The sequence below is a fragment of the Balaenoptera borealis genome (assembly GCF_965194805.1).
Source record: "Balaenoptera borealis genome assembly, chromosome: 14".
Lineage (NCBI taxonomy): Eukaryota > Metazoa > Chordata > Mammalia > Artiodactyla > Balaenopteridae > Balaenoptera > Balaenoptera borealis.
Window position 1 is genome coordinate 61,191,845 of NC_138875.1, and position 21,261 is coordinate 61,213,105.

General features: G+C 40.8%; 1 protein-coding gene across 5 annotated transcripts in view; it reads left to right on the forward strand.

Annotated features, from left to right (window-relative positions):
* The window catches only part of RALBP1 (ralA binding protein 1), a 43,462-nt gene that overhangs the window by 11,021 nt on the left and 11,180 nt on the right, over positions 1-21,261 (forward strand). For 4 of the 5 annotated variants that reach the window (XM_082354039.1, XM_082354042.1, XM_082354043.1 and 1 more), the window contains exons 2-6: positions 11,374-11,668; positions 13,614-14,072; positions 17,329-17,678; positions 19,102-19,263; positions 20,259-20,390. In XM_082354039.1, coding sequence (XP_082210165.1) covers positions 11,425-11,668; positions 13,614-14,072; positions 17,329-17,678; positions 19,102-19,263; positions 20,259-20,390 — 1,347 coding nt within the window. In that variant the 5' untranslated portion in view covers positions 11,374-11,424. Of the gene's footprint in view, positions 1-832; positions 970-11,373; positions 11,669-13,613; positions 14,073-17,328; positions 17,679-19,101; positions 19,264-20,258; positions 20,391-21,261 lie in introns of those variants that run through there. The other variant, XM_082354040.1, reaches the window with a different exon arrangement.

A 21,261-nucleotide genomic window follows, 5' to 3' on the forward strand; every position in this document is an offset into this window, starting at 1 on the left:
TCATGGCAGTTATTAATTTTATTGGCGCTCATATAGTCCCATCTTTCCATCTTTGGCCAGTGGGAGCTTCTTCTAGTTGACTTCTGAGTCCTTTTGTCTTGATTCCAAGCATCTTTCATAACGTCTTTCTTTTGTGACACGATATTTCAGCCTCATCTTATACATATCTTGCTCTTAGACCTGGTGTCAGCCTAATGGAAGTGCTTAATAGTATGCTGAATTATGTTGTTAGACCCACACAACTAAATTCGTATTTATGACTCGGCAATTTAGTAACCATTTGAAAGAATAGTACACGTAAGCTGAAAGAGAAAATAAATTATTTCACTCTCAAATAACTAAAGTTAGTGGTCTTTGTGTTCCTATTGGACACCGCACAGCTTATAATACTTTGCATTCCGATTGGACAGCACCACCCTTATTTCTTGTTCCATGTTGATTTTTTTAAATTAATTAATTAATTAATTAATTAATTTATTTATTTATTTATTTATTTATGGCCGCATTGGGTCTTCGTTGCTGCACGTGGGCTTTCTCTAGTTGTGGCGAGCAGGGGCTACTCTTCATTGTGGTACTGATTGGGCTTCTCATTGCGGTGGCTTCTCGTTGCAGAGCACAGGCTCTAGGCACGTGGGCTTCAGTAATTGTGGCACACGGGCTCAGTAGTTGTGGCTCGCGGGCTCTGGAGCGCAGGCTCAGTAGTTGTGGTGCACGGGCTTAGTTGCTTCGCGGCATGTGGGATCTTCCCAGACCAGGGCTCGAACCCGTGGATTCTTAACCACTGCGCCACCAGGGAAGTCCCTCATTTTTTTTTTTTCTTTAAATCATAGCTACCCCAGAAAACCCAGCTTCACAGAGGTATGCTGTTGAAAGGAATGTGCACAGTCGAACGTTGAAACTGAACAACTTTTAGCTGGTAGTTTGCACAGCGTCCGGCAGATGTTGAATACCGCTCTGCTTCCCTCAAATGTAAGCTCCGCGTGGCCGGGATGAGTTTGCTTACAGTGCTCCGGGTGCCTCCGCGCACTGTCTGGGAACCATGGTTTAGATACTTTTACCCAGTTTCTGTTGTAACCAATGGTGTGCATTTTAAAAATTATTAAATAACGTTTGTTGGTCTCCCCCGCCCCCAAGTTAAGTTCTAATTTACTGTTTTCTTGAGAATAGATTTTGTGATTATGAAATGTGGCAGGAAAGACACCACCCTTCCCCCACCCAGCCAAAGGATATATCATTACTTTAAAAATGTGCTGTTTTACTGATAAATACCAAATAATATTTATTCTGGTTTTTTTATAAGAAAACTTTTTTTTTGTCCTCTGAATTAGGGTGACTGCTGATGATAGCACCTTTGATTCTGTGTAAAGGCAGTGTGGACTCTTCTCCCCATACTTAATACACATACGTACTCTTTGATTTGGACAGCTGTATGTAGAACTGAATTGTGTCCTCTCCAGCCTTTCATCCCAGGCAGAAGGTGGGATTATTTCTGGCTGCTAGATCCTGTATGTTTTGGCTGCTCATTTTCCAGCACCTGGCATTCTGATCCTGAGTTTGAAAATTCACTTAAATAATGGACATAATCTGTGCCCTTTAGATTTCTGTTTCATCTGGACATTGAGTTTTACATTTTGCATTATATCAGTGTCCTAAAATAACTTGTGAATTTTTCTGTTTTCTTATCAGTCATGCAAAAGTTATTGTCAGCCTTAAAAAGACATTCATACGTTCTTATTCATTATTATGAACTTTGGAATTTCACATCTTTTAAACTGATTTTACACACATATCTTATCTCAGGCATATTGTTTTAATCAGTGACACTGAGAATGTTGAGTGGAAAACATTAAATCACTATGTCATTCAGTGAATTTTTGTGAGTGGCATGTGAGATGCTAATTGAAAGTTTATTTGTTTGGATAAGCCCCTGGGGGTAGGGGAGAAACTAAAAGATTAAGTTTGATGATCTATAAGGAGAGTACAGAAAAGAAACAGTAACCCAAGAGTAAAATCTCTATTGAAGTATAGACCTAAGCAAATGCTGGAAGATTTCAAAGGACTAATTATGTAACAACCTGATGGGCTGACAGTTGGTCTGTGGGAATGTGCATGAGAAATTACTGTCAGTCCTGTAACTGTGTATACTGGGCTGCATCATGGGGCACACGCCATAAACCTCGCACATATTTGCATGGCGAGGATTTCACTGTGGAGGATAGGAAACCCCTCTAAACCTTATCTGCCTCATCTGAAGGATTATTTGTCTCATCTCAGTTTATAAACTTAACATTTTTTTTCTTGGATAGTAATATTCATGTTTTAAGAAAAATCCCTTGATGGGGATTTCTCTTTATATACCTGTTCCCTACAGCATATAAAACTTTCTCTAAATGAGAAGAGCAGCTTACTGAGCCTCAGCGGTTTGTAAAACAGTGTGGTTTACGCGGAACACCTGCCGTCTTTCTGACGGTGTGGGATTTCGGTACCCGCCTGGCGGAGAACACCGATGTGACCGGGCTCCACGGGGACCTCGGGCTGTGAGTGAGGAGCTGCCCAGCACATGGTGCTTCTCACGTGTCCCTGTGACTCCACTGCCCGGGGACCCCCGGGAGCGTGTGGCTGGTTCCTTGTGCCTTTTCCTTTGTTTTTTTGCTGTGTATCTTTTCTCTGTAATAAATAGCAGCCGTGAGCATGACTGTGTGCTGACTGATGTGAGTCCATCTAGCGAATCGCCGACCCTGCGGGTGGTCTTGGGGACCCCAGCCCAGTTTAAAGACTTGCACTGTTCCCTGCCTCGCTCCTGCACCTCTCTCGGTCTTAGTTTTTCCCTTTCAGCTATTTTTTTTTGGTGTTTATTTCCTTTATCTAAGTAATATCCTTAAGTTGCTGTTTTTGAAGATAGCAGTTTTGGACGTCTTGTGTTAACCTAGGTGTTAGGGTAGATGAGGATTTGGGTGTCTCAGACCTTCGCCAGGCCCCGTGCCCCCAGCTCTCCAGCATCATCCTGCCCTGCATGGTGTTTGATTCTGTCAGCACCCATCGTTTTCATGGTGATGATCACACAAATACTGTGTAACCCTGAGCCAGGCAGTAGACTACAATTTCGTTTTCTCATCTACCTTTCCCTTTTTCTTAGAGTTAATGGTTATCTCTTATTTTTATTTGCTTTTACTCTGTTCTCATGACAGATATATTCCAAAAGCTCCAGCGGTTCTTTACCGGGTCTTACTCTTCTTTTCCGCAGTCAGATGTCTGTGACTCCCTTTGTTCTTGGAGCGCTTCTTCCCCTGGGTCACAGGGACTGTGTCACTAGCTGGTCACAGGCCTGCTTTTCGTGGGGTTCCTTGCTGCCCATCAGGGTCGCATTTCAGGGCATCAGGATTCTTGAACAAGTGTACGGGGGGAGTACAGTCCTTGCCACTGTGTGTCTGGAATGTCTTTATTCTACCTGTGCACTTGAATGGTCCTTGGAACTAGCTGTCTTGTCAGAGGTTTGAAGATATTCCTTTATTGTCTTTAAGTTTCCAGTGTTCCTGTTGACAAGTTGATCGTGATCCTTTGTATGTAAGTTGCTTGCCCTCTTCCCTGCCCGGCAGGAGTCTTTCAGGATCATCCTTCTGTCCTCTGTACCCCGAAACCTCATGATGTGCTTTGGCATGCGTCTCTTCATGTATGGTGTGGGGTGGTCCCTTGTGATCTGGACACTCTTGTCCTTTAATTCTGAGAAAATTTGAGGAGTAAGAATGTACTGCGTGTGCAAATACTGCTTACAAAGTTGGACATTCCCAACTTAATAGGTAGGTTAATGCTGGTTAGTGTTCAGTATGTGAGGTACTAATGAACCAGTGTTTGGATTCCCTTGTAGAGATTTGGGTTAGAGACTTAATTTACAGATTATTTTTAAAAACCGTAAAAATGAGGAAAAGCTGCTTCCAGTGACTTACAGCCTGGTATTTAATAAAGAAAGTTTATAAATACTGGATTTGCTTAACTTGTGAACTAGTTAAGCAAGCTATGGGTTTCTGGACGAGCCCTTTTTCTGTGTTGATATTATCAAGTTTAATAAATCATTGGAGTTATTCTCAAAAGCTCATTTCAGGAGACTTTAGCAATCTGTCTTTCCTACTTATATTGTTTTTGTCCCTTTGCATGGGTGAATGATTATTATTATGTGTGCTGATTAATAGTGGTACAAAAACAGAAAAGACTATTTTAAGAACAGTGCATATCCTAGTTCTTTGGAGGAGTGGATGTTTTTAAGCAATTATTAAGTTTGAGTCTAGTTTTATGAAACTTTTTTTTTGGCTTTACCTCAGTTATAACTGTCATAACTGTTCTTTTTATGTGAAAAATTTCATTTCAACGTTATAATTTTTGGGGGTTCTAAAGTAAAATTCTAGATGTATGGTTTTTGCTGTATACTTTTAATAGTTTTTATTAGATATTGCAGAAGTAACTTTTTATATCTTCAGTTTTCTCTGGAGAGAGATTTCACACAGGTACCAGCCACAGGCTTTCAGTTGGGAAAGACTGGAAGTAGACATTCCTGTTGTATTGATTTTGGGTGTGGGGGGAGGTGGGATGCTGAAGGTAAAGGTGGGAGTAGCAACGTTTGAGAAGGAGAGTTCATATTTTTTAATGGCTCATGATCATCTCTATATAGCTTCCATGGCTTTTTTTTTCCCCCCATCTGAGGGATTTTATTGATTTTATTAATTTATTTTCAGTGATATGCACAGTTTAATGTTTTTTTGTGACGGCTTGGGTGGATCTAGAGGGCATTATGCTAAGTGAAATAAGTCAGAGAAAGACAGATACTGTATGATCTCACTTGTATGTGGAATCGAAAAAACAAGACAAACAAAACAAAATGAAAATAGACTCATAGATACAGAGAACAAATGGGTGGTTGCCAGAAGGGAGGGGGGTGGGGGTGGAGGGTTGAAATAGGTGAAAGGGATTAAGAGGTACAAACCCCCTGTTATTAAAAAAAAAAAAAAAAAAAAAAAAAAAAAGCAGCTCCAGGGATGTAACATGCAGCATAAGGAATATGGTCAATAGTATTGAAATGACTTTGGGGACAGGTGGTTACGAGACTTACCAGCGTCCTCATTTCCAAACGGATGTAAATGTCTAAGCACTGGTACACCTGAAGCTAACGTAACAGTGGTATTTCAATAGAAAAAGTTTTAACAGATGTATACGTGCATGTAGCCCACATGCCTGTCAAGAGACAGAACGTAGCCATCAACCCAGAAAGTTCTCTCGTGCTCCTTCGTACTCAGTCCCTGCCTCTCCCCCACATTCCCACAACCACACGCCTCGATTGTTTTGACAGAGGTGAGTTTGTCCGTTCCAGAACTTCCTATAAATAGTCGCACATTATGTAATCTAGCGTGTCTGGTGTGCTGTCTTTTGAAGTTCATATGTTCTGTTGTATGTATGAGTAGTTTGTTCGTTTTAAAAAACGCTAATATCCCATTGTGTGAACATATTACAGTTTGTTTATCCAGTGTTACTGGAAATGCAGGTGTTTCTAGTTTTTATCTGGTATGAATAAAGTTACTCGGATCATGTCTGTGCGTGAACATATGTTTCCATTTCTCTTGGGTAAATACTTAGGAGTGGAATTGCTGGGTCATATGGTAAGGGTTCAACTGTAAAAGATGCTGCCAGATATTGATGGTTTTCCAAGGTGGTTAAATGGTACATTCCCACCAGCAATATATTTAACTTTGCAGTGCCCCACATCCTCACCAATGTTAGGAATTGTAGTTCTGTTTGAATCTTAGCCCTTCTAGATGGTGTGTGTTGATAGCTCATTGTGGTTTTAATTTCCATTTCTTTGATGTTTAGTGATGTGGAGCTTTTTTGTGGGCTTATTGACCAGTCATATATTTTCCTTTGTAAATTGTTTGCTCAACTCTTTTGCCCATTTTTGTTTTGGATTGTCTGTTTATTGTTGAATTGTAGGAGTTCTTTATATATTCTGGGTGTAAGTCTTTTGTGAGGCGCATACACACAGACAGACACACACATACACACAGTAAATTGTTCTCCATGTCTTTGCCTTGACTATTCATTTTCTTCATAGTGTCTTTTGATGAGCAGAAGTGTTTGCTTCTGATAAAAAGTCCACTTTGTCAATTTTTAATTTTATAGTTAATGCTTTCTGGTCCTGTCTGGGATATTCTTCTCCCAAGGTCTCAAAAATATGTTTTATTTTAGAAGTTTTACAGTTTTTAGCAGTTAAGTCTCGTGTCTGTGATTTATCATGAATTACACTTTGTGGGTGATGTGATGGAGGAGCTGACCACCTCTCTTCCCCCCATGGTTATCCATGCCACTTGCTGAAGACTTTCCTTTCCCCCCGAATTCCTTTGGAACCTTTTTTGACAACCAGTTGACTGTGTACATGTGAGTCCCTGTGAATTTTCTGTTTTGTTCTTCTAACCTGTCTGTCTGTCCTTGCTCCAGTACTGTGCTGTCCTGATTACTTTTCTGTGGTGTTTGGCTGGAGTAGACCACTATTATCTGAAAGTTTTCTGTCTGGCAGAGCTGTCCTTTCTGGTTGTTCGGCTGGAAAGGGCAGGCTTCTGTTGTTTTTATCTGAGCCCGCCCGTCTGTCTGGCTTCTTTTGCTGTAAGTCTGCGATGCAGAGGCAAAAAGAAAACTCAGGGAACAGTGTTGGTCCTCGGATCCCGAGGTCCCTAGCCTGTCTGCCTTCTTGCTCTACCTGTCAGTCTGTTTTCTCTTAGCTGTGTTCACCAGGAGGAATAGGGATACGTATTCTTTCTTAAGTGTTTACAAGTTTACATCATTTCTCCTTTTGCCTCAGGAGTAGGAATTTCTAATTTTTTAATTTGTTTTATTTTCTTTCTTTTGGCTATTTATGCTGAAATTTACTGTGGACCGTTCGAGGCCTCCCTCTTCTGCCCTCTTATTCAGCGAAGTTCAGGCTTGCTGTGGCTCTCCAGTGCTCAGAACTGTCCCAGCGCCAGCGTGTTCTTTCCTCTGAAATCGCCCTCTATTCGGGCCTCACTCCTTCCTGTGTGCCGATAGCCGCTCCCCTTCCGTTCCTCCCAACTGTGGCTGAGTCAGGTCAACAGCTATTTCTCTTAAGTAGTTTTTGCAAGATAATCTGTTCAGTGCGTCATGAACAAAACTCTCTTTTTTGTCAGTCCAGTGTGGAAACTGAACTGTAAGTCACCAGCTGCTGCAGCAGCACGGAGCGGGGGATGGTCCAAACCCGCCTGGCATTCTGTTGTTCGTGGTCCTGCCCTCATTCCTCTTAGCCCCAGTGTCGTCACTTCCTGGCTTTGGACTTGGTGATGACCCACGTGCGGTGCCTGAGCCCCTCAGCTTGGCTCCAGTTGGCTCTCAGTTCAGAGCCACCTTGTCTTTCAGTGTCTTTTCTGTTGCTTCTTCGTGAAACTGCTCCCATCAGACCCGTCTTCTTGCCGTTCTCATAACAAGCCCCACATTTCTGCTTGTGTCTGTAACGCCCTGTTCCTCCTGGCATAAGTGTGCCCTCTTGTGTGTGTGTGTACACAGAGGGCAGGTGACTGGAAAGAATGTGTGTTTCGAGTCAAGCAGATCCCAGTTTTATCTCTTGCTGTGTGGCATAGGGTAAGTTACTTCACTTCTCTGAGCTTTAGTTCCACAGTTTGTAAACATGGAAAAACACTTTTCTCACAGGACATATAAGGTTAGTTAATGTATATGAAAGTTCCTGAAGCCACAGGAGCTCAAATAAAATGTGGGTTTCCTTTCTTTGTTTCCATAATTAAAAGTTGAGGCTAAGGGCTGGTTCATTTCTTCTCATCTTTGTGTCATTAGCGGGACACAGCCTATTGAGAACATAGAAGAGACTAATTAGATTGTTAAGTAAACAAACATCTGACTACTTCCTGTGCAGCCTGTGCTGTGTTACATGCTAGAACTCGCGAATTATTGGGCAAGCCAGCCCTGTGCGCACAGGTCATTAAAGCCCAGCAAGGCCTGTGCAGCGCTGGAGGTGTGCTCCGCGGATCCTACGGGCACAGGAAGGGGGCACGGCTTAGACTGGGCGGGGTGGGCATGAGGGGGGATTCCTGGAGAAAGTGTGGCTGGTACTTGATCCTTTTTTTTAAACAGTCTTTTTTAGGTATAATTTACATACCATAAGATTCACCCACTTAAAATGTCAGTTTACGGTTTGTAACCATCACCACAGTCAAATCTAGACCGTTTTCATCACTCCAAAAAGATTCCTTGTGCCCATCTGCAGGCTTAATGTTAAAAGACAAGTATGAATTGGCCCTGCAGAGATCCTGGAAGGAGGGCTGGGTTCCAGGGTGTGAGGAAGACAGCACGCAGGGAGGCGTACGACACGGGTCCGTGGGGACAGGACGCCCGTCAGCGGTCCGTCTGTGCCGAGCTGTGCTGCTTCCCCGCCCCTGTGCTTTGGCTTCCCGGGTCTTTGGACCTCACTTTCCTCACCTGTGATGTGTAACTCATAGGCTGGTGGGATCTTGGCTCTCTTTAAACTCTCAAACCTGGGATGGTCAAAACCATCCCTTCAGTTAAGGGAAGAATAGAATGTACTTTTAAAGAATAATAGCCAAAGTCAGGGCTCATGAAGAAAACCTAAAAAATTACAGTGATGCTTACAGCTCCTTAGATGGAATCTCTCCTGTTTAATGTTTTTCCTGATTAGACAAGCAGTAATGTATACTGGGTAGAAAACTTATGAAATGCAGAAAAGTAAAAAGGTCACTTATAATCTTACAATTCACAGATAATTATTTTTAAAGTTCCCTTGTTCTGGGCTTTCCTGGTGGCGCAGTGGTTGAGAATCTGCCTGCCAATGCAGGGGACACGGGTTCGAGCCCTGGTCTGGGAAGATCCCACATGCCGCGGAGCAACTAAGTCTGTGTGCCACAATTACTGAGCCTGCGCGTCTGGAGCCTGTGCTCCGCAACAAGAGAGGCTGTGATAATGAGAGGCCCGCGCACCGCGATGAAGAGTGGACCCCGCTTGCCGCAACTAGAGAAAGCCCTCGCGCAGAAACGAAGACCCAACACAGCCATAAATAAATAAATAAATAAATAAAAGACATTAGGGGTTGTTTAAAAAAAAAAAAAAAGTTCCCTTGTTCTTACAGTTTTTTGCATATGTTTATTTAAAAATTGATATTGTGCTGTAAATAAAATTGCTTTCCCCACACTATTAAATATTGTCAAAAACACAACTTTTATGAGACTAAAAAAACGTGGCCTGTTCGTTTAAAAAAAACAAGTAATAGATGGGCATGGTAAGGCTCAAAAGATGTAGAAAGGATAAAGTAAAAAATAAAGAAATCTTTCGTTCCCTCTCCTTTTACAACTTCCAAGAGTTAACAGTTGTTAACTATTTCAGAAATTGCATGTGTGTGAGTTTATATTCCATTATTTGGATCAGTCATAATTTAACTGATTTTCCATTGATAGCTGTTTAGATTATGTTGTTTTTGCTGTCACAGTGCTAAAATGCATATTTTCATGTACACATCTTTGAATTCTTGTAAAACTATATCTGAAGGATAAGTTCCTAAAAGGAGGAATTCTTGGATCAAAGAGAGCGCATTTAAAATTTTGATAGGGACTTCCCTGGTGGCGTAGTGGTTAAGAATCCGCCTGCCAATTCAGGGGACATGGGTTTGAGCCCTGGTCCAGGAAGATCCTGCATGCCGCGGAGCAACTAAGCCCGTGCGCCACAACGCTCTAGAGCCCACGAGCCACAAAGACTGAGCCCATGCACCTAGAGCCCGTGCTCTGCAACAAGAGAAGCCACCGCAATGAGAAGCCCACGCACCACAACGAAGAGTAGCCCCCACTCGCCGCAACTAGAGAAAGCCTGTGCGCAGCAACGAAGACCCAACACAGCCAAAAATAAATAAATAAATATATTAAAAAATAAAATTTTGATAGATGTTGCCAAATTGCTTTTCAAAAAAGATTGTGCTAGTTTACATCTCAGCCATCAGTGGATATTCTCCCGAATGTTTGATCACATCCTTACCAACACTTGGTATTAATCACCTTTTTTGTTCTTTGCCAGTCTGATGTTAGAAAAATGGTAACTTATTGTTTTGTTTTTAAAATTGTAATTGTACTTGAACATTATTTTCATGTGGATATTAGTCATTTTTCTATGAACTGCTTCTCATTCTTTGTGTAGGTGTCTTGATTTGTTGAGATTTTCATTGATTTGTGAGAACTCTTTGCTTTTTAGAGAAATTAGCTCTCATAATTTACACATTTTTTTTTCACATTTGTTTGTCTTTTGACTTTGTTTATGGTCAGAAATAGCAGTCTTATCACTTGTGTTTGTGGATTTTTAAAATTGCAAAATCACCTTAAAAGTGAGTGCAAAGAGAAACAAGTGATTCTAGTAGTTTTTCAAATTAATGTCATGAAGACATTAAAGAGGAATAAGAACTAATCCAAGTAACTTTTAAACACACTGTGTAATGAAGAAAAAAATGCAAACAAATCTTGAACTTTTCTTACATTTGTCCTTTGGGTTTTTTTATTACTTCTTTTTTTAAATTTATTTTTTATTGAAGTATAGTTGATTTACAATGTTGTGTTAATTTCTGCTGTAGAGCAAAGTGACTCAGTTATACATATATATACATTTTTTTATACGCTTTTCCATTATGGTTTCTCACAGGATATTGAATACAGTTCCCTGTGCTGTACAGTAGGACCTTGTTGTTTATCCACATTTGTCCTTTGTAGTGTCCATTCTAGCGAAACTATTGTGTGTGTATTTTAGGACTGAGCAAATGAGGGTTCCATTGTATCTTTCAACATAATTCCAGCCCAAGATAAAATAGCTGTTATCAACATATGAATTGTCCAATGCAGTATAGAACTACGGCTAATAATCTGTATGTATCACTTTAATTGTTTTGTAAATTTTGATACTGAACTATTCATGTGTAGTTATATTAACACTCTTCTTAATTAATTATTCATGGTTGTTTGGCCATAACTTAAAAAAAATTAGGATTTTATGTTGGATAGCAATCCAAAATGAAGCCCATTACAATGGTGGGTTCCTTTTTAGAGGAAACACTGTGTCCTACTTTGAGAACCCACTTTCATTTGGTTCATTTTTCTCACACTTGAAGATCCAGTGCTTTCAACCAACTCTTTGAGAACAGAAATGTGTGGTGCACGAATGTAATTGAGCTGACAAAATGAACAACTATGTTTAAAGGGGGGTTGTGAAGAAAAATATTTTTGATTTGTAAATGCAAGATTAGTTGCCGTGTTGTGTGTGTGTCTGGCGCCCTTGTGTCTTGGTGGTTGTTGGGTGACTGTGATGTGCTTTCTCCCTCTGCAGGGGTGATGGGCAGGTAACAGACGGCCTCCTCACTGTCGTCAGGGAGGCAGCATGACCGAGTGCTTCCTGCCCCCCACCAGCAGCCCCGGTGAGCACCGCAGGGTGGAGCATGGCAGTGGGCTCACCCGCACCCCCAGCTCTGAAGAGATCAGCCCCACTAAGTTTCCTGGATTGTACCGCACGGGCGAGCCCTCGCCTCCCCATGACAGCCTCCACGAGCCTCCCGATATAGTGTCTGATGATGAGAAGGACCATGGGAAGAAAAAAGGAAAATTTAAGAAAAAGGAAAAAAGGAGTAAGTGCCATTTTCTCTGTGCTGTGGCTAAAGTTTAGATAAGTTTCTACTCTAATTATGTGTACCTGCTATCTTGTAGAAATATATCTTAGTCAAAGACTCTTGTTTTATATTTTCTTTATTTTTCTGCATCTCAGATGTTTTTGTATTTTAGGGTGTTATTCTCACAAATAAAAATACTGAATTTCCAGAAATGGTGAAGTTTTCTGGTGGAGATTTCTTAAATTTTAAATAAGTATGAAAAGTAAATATTGAAATTTTGTCCTTACACTCTTGGCGAGGTTGTGTAGGCCAGTTGGGGTACATGGTGAAAAAAGTATGTATTCGTTTTCTTAAGCAAATGCCACGATGCATTCCATTTATGATTCCTGTTCTGTAAGGAGGATGAATCGTTTAGACATAGCTTTTTAGCATGTTAAAAGCAAATCAGGTGAGTTATTTTAAGTAAGTGTGCTTTTAGTTTCACGGTATTTTTAAGTTAATTTGTATTTGAAGCATAACGTTTGGATAGAATGCACAAATTGTGTACAACTTGATGAATTATCACAAACGGATACACCTGTGCTAATTACTGATCGCACAAGGCTCTGGAAATAGAGCATTACAGCATCCTAGAAATTGCCTGTTGTTGCCCCTTCAGAGGGAATGCCCGGCACATCTGGACACTACCTGATTTCGGACTTCTGTACATGGAAGTAGATTTCCTTTTGTGGGTAGTTTCTTTTGCCCAGTGTTATGTTTGTTAGATTCATCTGTGTTATTGCATATGGCAGTAATTTGTTCACTTTTATTGCTGGATTTTGCACTAATATACTAGAATTTATTTTTCCATTCTACTGTTATTGGTCATTTGGGTTGTCTTCAGTGTGTGTTATGAATCGTGCTTCTGTGAATGTCATTGTCCAAGTTTATGCATTTCTGTTGTGTGTGTGCCTGGGAGTGGAATTGCTCACAGGCCATGCTCATTTCAGTATCTGTAGATCCTGCAAAACAATTTCCAGAGTGCTTGTACCAGTTGACAGTCCCACCAGTGGTGTCTGAGAACTCCAGTTGCTTTCTGTCATGGTATTATGCCCTTAAGACTTCGGCCATTCTGGTTGGTGTGGGGTTTGTGGTATCGGTGCTTTAATTAGAGGGAAATGTATGCAATACCTTTAATTTTTCTTATAAAATAGCTTGTGAGGTAGTTGGCTAAAGAAAAGGAGAGTTTCAGATGTTAAAAAAAAAAAAAAGAACAGTGAAACCAAACTAGGATAACTCTAATATTGATACTAAGCAGTTATCAGTGTGAAACCAGGGCTCCTGACGCGGGGAAGTGGCTACCATCCCGAGATTAGGGAGTTTCCTGGTTCTGTTTCTCCCCAAATGAGGCTTCAGTCCCATCTGCCATCTGCAGAAAGAACTTAACAGCTGGAGACAGGAGAGCAATTGTGATGGCGATGACGGGAGTGTCTGAACAGTAGTGCATTTCGTGTCATGGTTGGAGATTGCTTCACATTATAGGAACTAAATATGAAGAAACCTAAGCTAAGTAGAGTGTAAGTTAGAGGGCCTTATTCAGCTGATGAAAGAATGCTGTGCATTATATAGGGATTCTCTCCATTAGCCCTCTGTGTAGATAATACATAAATTAAGATAATAAATGATTATTATTTGGTTTGCAAAAATTCCAATTGCACGCGTGTATAAAATAAAACCAGTTGCAAGGGTAACTGGCTCTCTGCTTGTTGCCCTCTTGTGGTCAGGAGACGTCATGGCAACGCCTCATTTTAGCTGGGAAGCCATTGAATGAATTGCTGAGAGTACCAGGAGGGCTTGGCCATGGGGTGAAAAGCTAGGTAGCCAGGGCCAGGTGGCACTTCTTTGTCCTGTTTTCAGACATTGAAAATGGACAGTTTGACATTCAGCAGACATCTGACTCATGCACCCTGCATTTCTTTGGCAGCTGAAGGCTATGCCGCCTTTCAGGAAGATAGCTCTGGAGATGAAGCCGAAAGTCCTTCCAAAATGAAGAGGTCCAAGGGGATCCACGTTTTCAAGAAGCCCAGCTTTTCTAAAAAGAAAGAGAAGGATTTTAAAATAAAAGAGAAACCCAAAGAGGAAAAACATAAAGAAGAAAAACACAAAGAGGAAAAACATAAAGAGAAAAAGTCAAAAGACTTGACAGCAGCTGACGTGGTTAAACAGTGGAAGGAAAAGAAGAAAAAGAAGAAGCCAATTCAGGAGCCAGAGGTGCCTCAGATAGATGTCCCGAATCTCAAACCCATCTTTGGGATTCCTCTGGCTGATGCAGTGGAGAGGACCATGATGTACGACGGCGTTCGGCTGCCGGCCGTCTTCCGGGAGTGTGTGGATTATGTGGAGAAGCATGGCATGAAGTGTGAAGGCATCTACAGAGTGTCAGGTATGGGGCTTGCGCCACATGTACTGGTTTTTAAAGATTAGCTTCACTTCCATTTTTCAAAGGAAGGGAACAAATACTCACTTGTGAGGAAAATTGTGACACGGGTCCTAAACCTCATTCATTTCCTTGATCCTTCCAGTTGAACAAAGACCCGCACGCTCTGTGTTGTGTGTGTGTGTGTGTGTGTGTGTGTGTGTGTGTGTGTGTGTGTGTCTCTGTGGTGTGTGGGTGGTGCCCCTCACCTGGGTGCCTCCGTGAGGCTGGGCGTTGGGGGGTGGTCAGCGGGGAGAAAGGACATCTGGGTTCAGGACGCTTCTTGGCCACAAGACACAGTTACTGACAGTCGTTTAAGTATTTCCTGAGTTCAGCTGAGGGACGCACAATGTTCTTACTAAATGTTTAGGTCCCAGATGTGGATACCTCTGTGTTCAGGCGCGGCTCTTACATGCATTAGTGAAGTTGAGGTTCCATTTCTCTATGTTTCGTGTGTATGAAAACTTACATTTCATACTGGCAGGAAAGTAATTCATATTGGGTGTCTAAAATCAAGCAAAATGCATGGTCTAAAGTAGAAGACTCTATTTCTTACAGAGCAGTGTGGCTTTGTGTCGGTGTAGGATGCAAGTCCTGACCTGTGTGGCATCCGTGCTGTTGTCATCACGTTCCCATGGTTCAGTGTCTTGGTTCTGGACCTTGAGGCTGTAACATTCACTGTTGCTCATGCGTATTTCATGATGAGTTAAATCATACACATTTAGAATAAAGAGACTAGATTTAGTTTTTCCATTTAATTGGTTCATGCTCATTTCTAGAAGGTGGATTTGATATTTAACCTTTGTTAAGAAAGGGCAGGCATGTTTGATAATTGGGGAGACCTTTACATAATCCCACAGATAACATGTTATCATTTAAGAGTGTTTTGGCTAAAATGCTACTATTTTATAGAAAATAAGATAAATGAATTAGGCACTGAATTTGAATTTATAAGTCTTTAGTTACATAAAAATAAACACATTTAAATGAATTTGAAACTTGCCTTTTAAGAAAAATTTATGATGGATTTTTAAAGATCTACACAATACTAACATAGCTGCTTCTCTCACGTGATTTCCATAGGTGTGAAGAAACTTTGTTTTAGGTGAAAGTTTCTCTGAAGAGTTCCTACAGCTTTGTTCAAAGGATTCTTTTGTCTTTGACCTATTTTTGATGTTTGCATTCTCTTGGAGTCGGAGGTGTGGGACTCCTCTGAATTCATGTGTCAGAGTGTTCAAACTGAGCTGCTCCCCTGGTTGTTGGCTCCTTGGAGGCCGAGCTTCTGCTTTGATCAATTTTGTATTTATTTTTGAAGCTCTGGCAGAATGCTGCATTCAGCACTCTGGACTACAGAGTTTGTGGCTGTGACTTTTCTTTTTGAATGCTAACAGTATTGTTTTCTGGTGGAGAACTCTGATTCTCGCTTCTCCATATATACGTTCCAGTCTTAAAGCTAATCTTTGATTTTGCATATGCTCTTTCTGTACCTGGAAATTTGTGCACTTCTCACTTGTGCAATTTTCTGGGCAGGCACTATTGGGGGAAAATTACAAATCTATAAAATGTATATGAGAGAGGAGGTCTTTGTCAAGAATTTCAATTAAAGTTATCACACACCATGTTTTACTCATAAAAGTAAGAAAATAGAAATTATTTTCTAACTTTTCCACCTCAAAATAAAGATTATACAAAAATAAGATTCATATTATTATTTTCCTATTTGGGGTTGTTGATTTCATTTTGTCAGTGCTAGATTAAGTTACTGATTTATTGTGATGGCATTAAAAGGTTTTCACATAAGGAATGTCAGAGCCCAGATGTAACCACTATTGATTGTAAAATGCTGCTCAGACTAGGTGACACTTGAGTGTTTGTGTTTACCACTACAATCTGTCAGCCTTAGTTTGTGGCTTGTTTCCAATAATTGGCCTGAAGTTTTTTTTAAATTGAAGTATAGTTGATGTACAAAATTATATAAGTTTCAGGGATACAGCATAGTGATTCAATATTTTTAAAGGTTATACTCCATTTATAGTTGTAAAATATTGGCTATATTCCCTGTGCTGTACAATATATCCTTGTAGCTTATTTATTTTATACATGGTAGTTTGTATCTCTTAATCCCCTACCCCTCACTTGCCCCTCACCCCTTCCCTTTCCCCTCTGGTAACCACTAGTTTGTTCTCTATATCTGTGAGTCTGTTTCTTTTTTGTTATATTCACTAGTTTGTTTTATTTGTTTAGATTCCACATATGAAGTATTTTGTCTTTCTCTGACTTATTTCACATAGTGTAACACCCTCTAGGTCCATCCATGCTGTTGCAAATGGCAAGATTTCATTCTTTTTTATAGCTGAATAGTATTCTGTTGTGTATAGTACCACATCCTGGCCTAAAGTTTTAAGTATTGAAAACAACAGAAAGCTACTTTGTGTTCTCATGAGCAATCAGTGTCACTGAATTATGTCACTTAAATGCACATTGGACTAAAAATCTAAAATACTTAGTGTCTGAAAAACATTTGTGTGTGTTTCTGTCCAGTAAGAAAAGCAAAACAATTTGATTTTAGTAACCCAAATTTCACTTTTCTTTTGTTCTAACCCTGTTTCAGATTAAGAAAACATGTAAAGAACTTAAACTTAGAAATTAGATGGGTATTATGTAATGAATAATTTTCAAAGAGTTTGTTTAGATAGTGAACTCACCTTTTGCATTTATGATACAATTTTTACTTATAAAAGAGTAGTCACCCCACAACTTTTTGAAACGTGCTTGTATGTACTGAGTTGTATTTTATGTTGTCAGTCTTGTGGCTAGTTAGGAAAAGCAGTTGGCCACTCATGTAGAACAAGGCATATGCTTGGATTGTAGTTTAATTTTTGCCTGAATTTTTACCTACCTATCTTTAAATAAAAAACAATTTTTTTCCCCTGAATCGATTGGCATATTTGCTTGATGTTTCTGTGGTTACTATGACTTTTGTTCTGAGTACTGAGTTTGTCCATTTTCATTTAGCTTTTGGTTAAATTCATCCTCTAAGTGTAGTCTTTTATCTGCTTTAATGGAGGAATTGTATGAACCATGTGCAGATTAACACTTCATATGGTCAGGATGGCTCTTCTCTGATCTCCCCCAGGGGTGGGCACACTGGGGAAGAAAGCTGTGTGTTTGATTTTTTTTTTTCTTGATACTTTCTTTCTCTCCTGAATTCGAATGTTCTAAGGAATTAAATCCAAGGTGGATGAGCTGAAAGCAGCCTATGACAGAGAGGAGTCTCCAAACTTGGAAGAGTATGAGCCTAACACTGTAGCCAGTTTGCTGAAGCAATACCTGCGGGACCTGCCCGAGAACCTGCTGACCAAGGAGCTGCTGCCCCGCTTTGAAGAGGCTTGTGGGCGGAGCTCGGAGGGCGAGAAGGTGCAGGAGTTCCAGCGCCTGCTGGAGGAGCTGCCCGAGTGTAACCGTCTGCTGATCTCCTGGCTGATCGTGCACATGGATCACGTTATCGCCAAGGAGCTGGAAACAAAAATGAACATCCAGAACATTTCTATAGTGCTCAGCCCGACTGTCCAGGTACACGGCCGGCCCTGGGGATGCAGGGAGGGTTTCCTGTTGCTGAGTCACATACCAAGCAGTGAACCAGGGACGGTGGGTAAGGGGTTAGCCTGAATGTTGGCCTTTTTCTTTCACAGTGTGGACAGTGTTGGCATGTAAGGTAATGAGCATGTTGGCCTTTTGGCTGCGGCTGTGAAATTGGAATATTGTCCAGTCTTTGGTGTGGTTTGTAAGCAGTTCCTGATGACAGTGATCTGTCCTTAGTGGAAGAGGAGCCCGAGGTACCTGCAGTTACAGTTCATCTGCAGTGTTTTAAGGATTTCAGTTCCTTCATCAAATAGCATTACTGCTTAGTCATATCACACACACATACAGACTCAGGCTCAAGGGGGCCTAACGTTGTTCATTTGGTCAGGGATTTGACCTGAGGACTTCATTCATGAAGAGGTGTGTTGTATAGAGTATTTTACAGAGTCTTAATCTGAGGAGGCATTTCAGAGAGGTGGGTGGTGTGTTAGTTGGTGTCTCTTTACAGCATAAATTCCTGGCCTTCGTTTTCTGCTGCTCACTTGGTGCTGGCATAGAGCATGTGTTATCCTTTAATTGGAGTTACTGATATTTCACTCAGGCCAAAAACAAAGGGCAAAACATGAGATGGGGTTATAGTTTTTATTTTAAGCCTTCTTTTTGGCCAATATACCAGGTTATTATTGGTCACTGTTATAACACACTGTTACATATAAGAGTGTATTTTCTTTCACTGAAGATTCCTTCATTGCTTGTTGATTATATTTTGGAAGCAAAATGTTTCTCAAATTTCATATTAGTCAAGTTTTCAGAATTTGGTAAATATTACATTGTTACTTAATATAACTGTAGTAGGGATGTTGGTGTCACAGAAGATTCAGGTGTGTTGTCAGAGTAAGTTTTACGTAGGAAATAATTTCTTTTATTAGCTTTTTAGCCAGCCTAACGTCCTGGTCTCTTAGCATTGGAGCATCTATTTAAACATGGGCCCTGGAGTCTGCCCGGAAGCATTCGTCTCTGGAGCAGGGGTACCACACTCAGCCCAGCTCTGCAGCTGCAGGCTCCTTTGTTCCTTAGTAGATCCAGTTGCATGTGTTAAAATGTATCACAGTAACTTGAAAATAAAGAACATAAGATTTAAAAAATCAGTTAATGTTATGGTGCTAAAACAGAACAGATTGATGATTATCGGCCTCTGCATCCATTTCTTGGCTTTTTCCCCGCGATTTCTCATAGTGCTGAGTCCATGACTTAACTCATACTTTCTCATTCTCTTCTTTAAATTGTCCACTAATTAGCAAAACATGTCTAGTCACTACTGAGGATGCACTTAGGCAACAGACACAAATGAAATGAAATGATAATTTTAATATTTTTCTTGCAAATATTTTCTTTTTTTTTTTTTTTTTTTTAGATTAGCAATCGTGTCCTATATGTGTTTTTCACACATGTGCAAGAGCTCTTCGGAAATGTGACACTGAAGCAAGTGACGAAACCTCTGCGATGGTCTAACATGGCCACGATGCCCACACTGCCCGAGACCCAAGAGAGCATCAAGGAGGAGATCAGAAGACAGGTGCGTGCAGCCCACCCCCCGGCCCCCAGAGCCAGCCCTCGTTCTGACCCGGTGGGAGACTGCAGTGCTGAGGACGATGGCCTCCTGTTCCTTGAACACTTCCTGTGTGTCTGGAGCTGTGTCAGGCATACTCTTCATGGCACACTGAAGCCAGAACTTCCCATCTGGCACGATTTCATGCCAGTTAAGGTAGAACATCATAGTGGACAGAGCACAGGTTTGGAAATCAAAAGACCTGGCTTTAAATTCTTGCTCTGCTCCTAATTAGGCACGTTGCTTAACCTCCTTAAGCCTTGGGGATTGCATTTAAAAATGAGTCCTCTCCTAGGTTTGATGTGAAGATTACCTTAAATGAAATAATGCGTTAAAGATGTTCACCATGGTGCCAGGTATGTTGTAAGCAGTCCAAAAATGTTAGCTTATCTGGACAAGGCTGCTTTATTGGCCTTATTTTACAGATAAGAATAATGAAATTTGGGGAAGTTAAATAAGTTACGCTGTGTCACCTGGTTACTAAGCTGAAGAGCCAGGATTTGACCCCAAATCCTGTGTTTTCCCACTGTGCTACTGAAACAGTGCCATTTGGTTGTGTGTGTTTGGCAAGCTCAATAAGAAATTCAAGGCTAAGACGTTTACTTACATTTGATAATTATTACATCTTTTGTTTGCATACAAGTTATCAAATCCCTGCTTGCCTTTCTTCCCTTTTGTCTGCTCTGAGCTCCCATTTCTTAGTAGTTGATGTGTTGGGGGAAGGGATGTGAATTGACTACTGGGAACCAATGTAAATTGATGGATTAGAACCCAATGCTCAGGCAGAAAAAATAAAGATGATTTTTCAGTCATAGCCTTGAAAAAACAATTCATGCATTATGTCATTTTTTTAATGATAATTGAAAAGTAGTTGATTCTGCATTTTTAGAAATTGCATGTGGTTTTATTTTAAGATGACAAGACATGGAATCATATACAGTGTGTGGTGTGTTACTTTCTAGGAGTTTCTTTTGAACTGTTTACATCGAGATCTGCAGGGTGGGATAAAGGATTTATCTAAAGAGGAAAGATTATGGGAAGTACAAAGGATTTTGACAGCCCTCAAAAGAAAACTGAGAGAAGCTAAAAGACAAGTGAGTAAATTTATTATTTTGGCACATCATGTTTATAATGAAATGTAAAAAGAGTGCGCTGGAATCTTTTATATACCATTTTAAGTTATTTTTTTAAAGTACAACCCAATTTATATTGGGTTGGCTGAAAAGTTCCTTCGGGTTTTTGTTTAAAAAAAAAAAAGCCCAATGACCTTTTTGGCCAACCCAGTGTAAATACCTTTTGAGGGAAAGTTCCCTGAAGGGAGATTTGTTCACATGTTCCCAGTTCTGGATTATTGATCCTTCAGCTTGGTATCAGGAAAATGCTTCATTTAATTTAGAAAGTTGAGTTTTTTAATTAGACTATTTGGCTAAAAGATGTTTTGTCATTTCCCGCTTGGTTGTACCTGTAAACAGATTTCCAGGCGTGAGAAGCAGTCAGATGGTGATATGTTTCAAAGACTGCAGGGGAGTTTGAGGGCTTTGAGTCAGCTCTTTAAAAACACACGGAGGTACCGAAGATCAGGAGGGGCTTTCTTTACCTGGTAACAGGCAGGGTGGCGTGTGCCTCCTGATGAGCTTGGGGTTCGTGAGCCAGACTGTTGGTCTCCCTCTAGTTTAGTGTGTGTTGCTTTGCACTGGGACTCTGAGTTTCCTGGCCATGCCAAGGCTGAGGTCCCAGGTCTCTGGACCCTCTTACAACCCACGTGCAGATTCAATGCCAGGGTCCAAAGAGCACTTCCAAGGAACATGAGTTAGCGTTTGTCAGAGTGGGACAGCATGGTCCATGGTGGGTCGCAGTTGTGGTTTTGCTAAGACAAGACAATGCATGTTGCTTCGAGGGCAGCAGTTCGCACTTATGTGGAGATAGCTTTTTGTCAGGAAGGAAGCTGTGATGGAGTTTCTACAC